The sequence below is a fragment of the Atta cephalotes genome (genome assembly GCF_000143395.1).
Source record: "Atta cephalotes unplaced genomic scaffold scaffold00043, whole genome shotgun sequence".
Classification (NCBI taxonomy): Eukaryota; Metazoa; Arthropoda; class Insecta; order Hymenoptera; family Formicidae; genus Atta; species Atta cephalotes.
Genome location: NW_012130107.1, coordinates 18,501 through 26,870, shown reverse-complemented (window position 1 = coordinate 26,870; position 8,370 = coordinate 18,501). Strand labels below are relative to the sequence as shown.

Genomic DNA, 8,370 nt, shown 5'->3' with positions numbered 1-8,370 from the left:
AGAGAGAGAGAGAGAGAAAACAAAGTCAATAGTACACTAATTATAAGCAAAATATTGAAAATATATGTTATTGTATTTCGTTTGTGGGTAACATTTATAATTTTAATTAAATCACAATTTTATAACTATTAGGTAAAATAATACCCATTCTATTTCCTATATCTATTAAATATCTATTAAATATTAAATAAAATGTTCAATGAACGATATTAATAAAAATATATCGAAAAAATTATATAGATACTCATTACATGAATATAGAATAAAAGTATATTAACTTTTTATCTATTCGATCTTTTTATAATTAACTTTTTTGAATTATCTTCGTACTTTAATTATAATATTATAATCCGTTTTATTATAATCATATGTTAGAATAGATATAAAAACTTTAATCTTTAATTAATCTTAAAAAAAAATAAGTAAGTCTAAATAAAGTATATAACGTGAGATATATAATATTACAGAACTGTTATCGTTGGATTTCATGTCTAATAATTTATTTGGAATTATATTTTATTATTAAATTGATAATTAATTTAATATACTATATATATAAGGTAAACAAGTATCTTATATAAATAATATTTCTGCATCTTTTATAAACTTTCAAGAGATTTATTACTGAAAAGTATCCGTGTAATATGATGCTGACTTGCATCTCATAAAACCTACCAAAAAATGTATCACATTCATGATGCATCTTATAAATCTACTAGAAAATACATCTCATTTTCTAAGTTTTATAAGAAATAAGTTAACGCCATATTTAATTAATAAATATTTTTCAATAATAAACCTCTCACAGGTTTAAGATGCAGCATAGGTATATGTATGAAACGCTTATTAACATAAGTATGTTATATTGATTATTAGTTTAATAATAGAATATTATTATTCCAAATAAATATTATTAGACAAAAGATCAGTTGATAATTGTTTTGTCAAAAGATGAAGTTTTATTTTGTTAATTAATTTTTATGAATATTTTATTTTATCGTAAGATTTTAAATGGAGTCGTAACATTTTGTCTACGCCCAATTAAATGATTAAAATAGTAGCATATATTAAAGAAATCATCGCACTAACTGCAGTTTCTATTATACGAACTTTTATCTTACAGCATTTCAAGTTTATCCGTCTATTCATGTGAATAAAGTTATAAGAAAAATTTCTTCATAGTCATTTTCTCGCCCTCTTTCTCTTTTTCATATTGTCCGTCGTATCATGTCGCAGCTTATATCTCGTTTCTAGAAATTATAATCTTGAGGAAGGAAATACACATTATCATATGCGCAGATCCATGAAAATAAGGTCTCGTCTTCCAACGCAAAGCAGAACATATGGAGATCGAAAAAAAAATGCGAACAGCATCACTCACAACCAAATATTATTTGTGTATTTGTGTGTATACTATTTTAATATTCTTATAATAACTTATTCTTATTCATCTTTTAATGTTCATGAGCCGAATGTATAAGTACGTTTTCTAATAAAAAAATTTTGTTTCAATTGACTTTGGTTGATACTTCACTCGCGGAAAGCTTTTCTATCACCATTTCTTCTATCATCATTTAGCAAGGAAAAAAATATTAGAAGAAGAAAAATAGAACTTCAAAAGAAAAAGGGACTGCAAAACCCGCCAAGAAAGAATTGCTCGTCTTTTACCCTTTCAACATTCGTGACACTTAAGCCTCTAGCAAACATTTACACTAGCTATGTATAGAAATAAGAGTGAGTTTCATCGGTAAACATTTCCAAGCCACGTGTGCAAACGAGATGCTGAAGAAGGACGTTCAAGTGTAAAATTGTAGAAGTGACAAGTTAATTTCTTATGCAAACAACGATTTCGTGTTTGAAATTCTTTGACATGGTTTTCAACATTTAGCTACAAGTGACAATTTGTATTGTATAAACGTTATGCTTATATAATTACATAATATATTTCAATTAGACATAAATTGATACATTTATATTTCTTTCGATATATATTGCATATACTAATTATAAAAATAAGATAATATATACAATACTCTACAATAAATTGACACAAATTAAAAATTTTTTAAATATAGTTAGCGATTTTTTGTTTTAAAAGCCTAATTATCCAAGTATTATCATGAAAATTGTTATAACGCAACAAGACTTAACTTGATTTACTTTTGTAATCATAGATCAATAGCAAACAGCATAAGAACAGTAGATTCAACAGGTGTTATGCTGTGAAATTGCGTGGAGTAAAGTCCTAACAATAAGAAAAACAAGAGCAAAAACAACGTTATAAACCATGTTACAAGAATTTCATTAAATTCGGCTTCATTCCATAAACTATACGATATTAGCTAACAAAACACAATTGAATGATCCATAAATAAAATTTTAATTTTATGTTAGATATATAATGACACAGCATAGTCAAATATATGTATAGAATAAAAATTTAATGTGTTGATCGTATGTACAGATTATTTATGTAAAACAATGTTCAACTAGTAAAGAACCATAGGTTCGATATTGATATAAATGGATAAATGAACGAAATATTCAAATTGCTTATGTCATTAATTTTTGTTAATTTATGCAAATTGCATCTGCAAGTATCGACCGGATATTCATATCGTTGGCATATATTTTATTGATTAAACCTCTCTCAATTCGCGCAATACAAAACAAATTATTACCGTATACTGATTAATTGACCAGTATATTCAATGCAATGATGAAAATATGATGGTCCGAACAAAACAATATCATTATTATAATAACGTAATTCATACCCATGTTTATCAACAACAAAATTTCGTCGACATAGAACTCGTTGACATACATAAAAGCATCATTAAGCTAATTAATTTGTTAATTTGAAATATTACTTTTAAATAAATTACAAACAGAATTGTGTCATGTTATTATATATTCCAGGTTCGATAAGCAACATAGATGGCGCGGAATATCACTGCAACAAGACTGCCGTGCGAAAGGTAATCAGTGGCGTCGTTGGTGCAGCGAGTTCAGTAACTTCGATTCAGGTTGCCAATCTCCTACGATTGTTCAAAATACCTCAAGTAAGTAAATAAATTTTTCCAATACAATATCTTAACGACTGAGTGAATTATATAAAATATTTCGCGAAAATTATTATTTTATTATTATTTATTTTTTCATTTATTCTTTTATTTTAAATTATTTATTCTTTTTTGCACAATTATTGTATTTCTTGAAAGTAGAATTTTTAAATATTTTTACTATGATGTTTAATATTTATCACGTACATGTTTTTTTCATTGAATGAAATGAAAAAATAGCAAAATAACAAACAAGAAATCTTTATCATTTGCATAAAAATCTATATGCACATAATAGATTACTTATACGAATGAATGCAGAAATAATCATGTGATGCATTGATAAAATAATTTAAATTTATAAAAGCTAAACTTATAAAATACGATCCAATTTTAGAAAATTAATACAATAAAATGGTAAACGGATAAAGAGAGAGAAAAAAATATATATATTTGATAACGTATTTTTTACAATTTTTATAATGCTCTACTACAAAGATTTAGAGCTAGGCAATACCGTCGTACTTCTAGAGGCTGGAGAATGAAAATGCCAGGTTAGGTGGCAGTAAACCGTGAAAACTTCATTCTTGACGAAAGTTTACAGAACCTGGGGTTTAAAATCTTCGTACCGTGAAATCACCTCATCCAACGTTACTTTCCTTATAAGCCATTCGAGTCTCTTGGCCCGTTTTTATCTCTCAGCGCTCTATTAGGTTAAGGTTTAGGGTGTTATTATAACACGTTATTCGTCCAGCCGCGAAAGTATGTGCCATATTGCTATTAAACTTTTATTAACTCTCTGTTATTTTGATATTTGGTATCAACTAAAGGTAAATCAGAAATAAAATTTCAATAGTGCTGTAGTTCGTAATTTCTTACGTTCGTAATTTCTTACAACCTGACAACAAAGTAAAACTTAATGATCATTTCTTTAAGCAATATGATCAAAACTAAAAAGACAAGAAAAATTATATCTTTCATGGTTACATAACTTTATTTCAACATCTATTTTTTATATATTGACTATATATATATAATGCAAATCTCTTTTAAATCCTTTGAATCTTTTCCCCGATATTGATATAGATGTCTAGTAACGCTAACTATAAGCATATGTTCATTTGTAGTCTAACTCGAGGACAAGCTTGAACTTGTTGATCATTGATTACTCGAATTCTAAGGTTCCGAGGTAACTCTATAATAATAGTTCATCTAAAGCTCCTTAACTCAAAGTACCAATAGTCGATTCTGGTGTATGAGTTAGAAGATTAATCTGCTTATATCGTCCACATTGTCAGGATCTCATTTTACGATGTCGAGTTTCTCGCCGTGATAGATACTTATATAGTGGAGATCGAACGCGATAATATATGCATTTACATGCAAACTTATGAAAATCATGTTAAGAAAGGATCTAAACAGCAATTTGGTATGACAAGAGGTGATAATGACCTTTAAGTCACATCGAGTAGGACATGACGCGATCAATAGTAAAATATCTAAGTAATTCATATCGATGAATTGAGCTATCTACAGATTTATGTAAAATATTTTTTAATTGAAATATTTTGAAAGAAATATTTTACTAAAATATTTCAAAATTTAGCTAGCTACGCACGGGCCAAAAATTATACATAAATCTGTAGCTAGCTAAATTTTGTAATACTTTTTTTTAATAAAATAATTCTTTCCATGTATATGTACATACGCTGCAACCGTAAACCGAATAAAACGATAAATTTTTCTTTAGTAGTTTGCTAACCAAAGTTCTTGATACATTACAGACAAAACTAGGGATGTATTATATTGTCGAAACGTAATCCGTCCCCATGAGAAACGACTTGTATACAATTCTTACTTTTGGACGACTCAGGTGTTTGTGACAAAGAACGATACTTTGCGAAAACTCGTCACTGCGCGATTCATGCCTCTAAAGATCTACAGTGGAGTTTGAAAGAGATTTTGCGAGGATTTCAGGGAAGACGTGAAAGGATCAGGCGGAATATAAGTCTAGGGAAACAGCGACGGATTTAATTTTAGTCCATAATTCTTTCGGTAGGATTTCTATCCTACTGAACCATTTCTACGGTTGGGCGTAAGTTTGCAAAACAGATCTGCGACATCGTGATCTATATCATCATACCAGCTACCAGAAACTGAGAAGAACTACTCTCTAAAGCGCATTTGAATTGCATTTGCATAAGAAAACAAAATAATACCGGATACTCCAAAGTGTACTCGCAGGTTCTATTTTAGATACAGGTTAAATGTACTGCAGGTTAAATGTAAAAATACTATGCAGAATAGAAAATAAATGTAGATTTCCTTCTTATATAATTTTTTAAAATTAGTAAATTTGTTTGTCACCGAAAAATGCAAAAATAATAAATAAATCCACTGTATTGAATAATAATAACAATGTAATGTTTATATAATGTAATATTCATATAAAATATTTTTAATCATTTCTCAAAAATGAAAATTATATCGGCAGAAAATATGCATTAATATTTTATCAGACACGAAGTTTGAATTAATCTTTGACTTGTAATATTATTGTAATCAATAATATAATAATTTCATAAAATCGTAATTTGTTGTAATTATTGTTTTACCATATATTTATAATTTATGCTCGTTAAAAACTTTAACTGAACCTAACGTTGGATTAATATCTGATTCTCATTTATCGAGATTATTACCAAGAAATCATAAAACTTCTTATATTCATTATACATTGCAAATATAGCGAATTTTATTTTTTTCGCACTTACTCTTGCTTTCTTTGACGTGTCTATTAAGCTACTCGGTCTTGTGAAACTTATCACGTCGGCGTTATGCTAAACTAGAAAACTGTTCGAGAATGTGACGTAAAACGGGATCGCTTTTTGCTTATTCCAAAAAAAAGTTGCAAACTTTCATGAATTCCTCGGCTCAGTCAATTTCATACTTTTGCTTAAAAGAGTCGAGGTAACATTTTCTTATGAAAAATTTAAGTGCTCCCTACTATAATTTCCTCAAATAAATCGAACTTTTTAATAAACTTGTTTTCCAAATAATCCAAATGAACTACTCGCAGTTATTATATGTATAATATAGTTTGTTAATTTTTAACTATATAATATATGTATAATATAGTTTGAATTCGATATTCTATAAACAGAGCGCATAGTTTACGTAGTAAATATAAAACATCAATTTTTTAAATTTATTATACTATATAAACTTTTAATTAAAAAATAGTTATAATATTATAATTACTGCTGGTACTGTCGTCATTATTATTGTTAAAAAATAAACTTAATATTTCTAATAATATTTCTAAACTACAAACTATACTTTGAAAGCTACTGCATATTAAATCGTTTTTTTTTTCCTATGTGATAACAGAGAGTTATTTGACTAAAAAATATCGCTTATATTCCCGCTTTGCTCCCACCTTACCACATTTTTCTTTCATGCAACCTAGTAGTTTAGTTTATCCATATTCATAACAGACGAGATTGGAAAGCGTTCGATCTTCATCACTTTCACGATAACTTGAGGCAAAATCTGGATTAAAGTCGATCTTCTCCAATGACAGAACATGTCTATGTTATTAAGAACATTATCTTGCGAGATGATTTTATGATCTAAAAGTAATCAATCTTATAATTTTAATGGCGGTTTTCCTATAATTAATTTCTAAATATTAGATTACCACATTTGCGACAATCATGTGTAAAATTTTTTTCGAAATTATTTTACATAGACATATTCAGTATAAATTTTGTAATTTATTGAATGCAAATGTGTATAACGCAAAAATCCCAAAAAAGTAAATGTTAACATAAAATGCTAACATAAAATGTAATATTTATAACACCCACGATCTCGCGAAGCATAAGAGATGTATTATATTTTTAATTGGCTATATTATCCCGAAAATACATTATTCATCATGTTAACTTATATCGACAAGTATTGCTGTACTCGTCACAGTTACGTAGGATCCGAAGCGACTGCGGACGACCGCTTAGCTAAACGATTTCTCCGCAACTTGTCAACGATGACGTACGATTGACATAGAAACACAGGCATAACACCATGCATAAACACTAAGCACATGAGCGGAAAGTGCATATACGTCAAAGGGAGCTTCACTATTCGTGTCAATCAGTATCCTACATGTACATGTGTCGCGCCATGATCGACAAGCGAACAGGAGTCAGTTCACAGGATTCGATAACACACGCGTACAAAGACTCAAGGCAATTCTCTGTGAGAGGTAGCTAAATTACAGCTTCCAGTACTCGTGCTTAAATTACTCCGTATCAAGCTCTTTTGTTCGCAATTTGAAATTCATGAGTATCTAAAAATTGATTAAAGTATACACGTAAGAGTATCTAATGAGTTATCTACAAAATAATCTCTCAGCAAATTTGCATGAAAACTATTTTTCTCAAAAAATATAAAAAATTAATGCTTTAATGTATGATAAAACTGATAAAATAATGATGTCACTCGTAAGTAGTGTCTTTAGTGTTTATATAAATGAAGCTTAGAAGGAAAAGTTAATTTATTTGATTGAATGATTTAATTCCCATAAATAATTTTTAAATTATAAGACTTTGTAGATATATTGTAAAATTATATTTTCAATGAGTAATAATTATTATTTAATAGGGAGCCTATCTATGTATCTACAATAATTTATTAATCAATCATTAATAATATTCTGCTTCTCACTGATTATTACTGTCCAATTGAAGCACACTTTAATCGTATCAAGTATGTCACTGTCATAAATTTCAGTCACGATTTTCGTGAATCGAATTAGTTAGAAAGAAAACGCTCAGCAGCAATTTCTGTAAGTGGATTTCCATCTCTACTAGGAATACCGAAACTCGCGGGATTACGATCGAGATTCAAGACGTAAGCCGATGCGAGCTCAACTCAGTGAACTAAATAATGAAATCGCATCTTGCCAGCAAGCTGCATCGTCCTTACGAAATTTCTCACTTGGAAATATGCCGTTGATGTTGTAGATTTGAATAATCGATAAGTCTTCTTCCGTTACTGCTCGATTATCGTTGTATTTATTGATAAAGGATAAGACGAGGAATCTTAACACAAAATTTGTGATTGGAACCAATTGGAAAAAATTAGAGAGAGAGAGAGAGAGAGAGAGAGAGAGAGAGAGAGAGAGAGAGAGAGAGAGAGAGACGACGACTATACTATAGTAGTCGTACGTTACGTTCGTTTACGTTACGTTACGTTAACGTTAAACGTAAAGTTAAAGTAAGTATAGTACTAGTAGTACGTA

General features: G+C 28.8%; 1 protein-coding gene across 1 annotated transcript in view; it reads left to right on the top strand.

Annotated features, from left to right (window-relative positions):
* LOC105622332 overlaps positions 1 to 8,370 on the top strand; it is a gene marked incomplete at its 3' end in the record, with an annotated part of 62,219 nt that overhangs the window by 49,088 nt on the left and 4,761 nt on the right. The window contains exon 2 of the mRNA XM_012203750.1: positions 2,923 to 3,065. Coding sequence (XP_012059140.1) covers positions 2,923 to 3,065 — 143 coding nt within the window. The remainder of the gene's footprint in view (positions 1 to 2,922; positions 3,066 to 8,370) is intronic.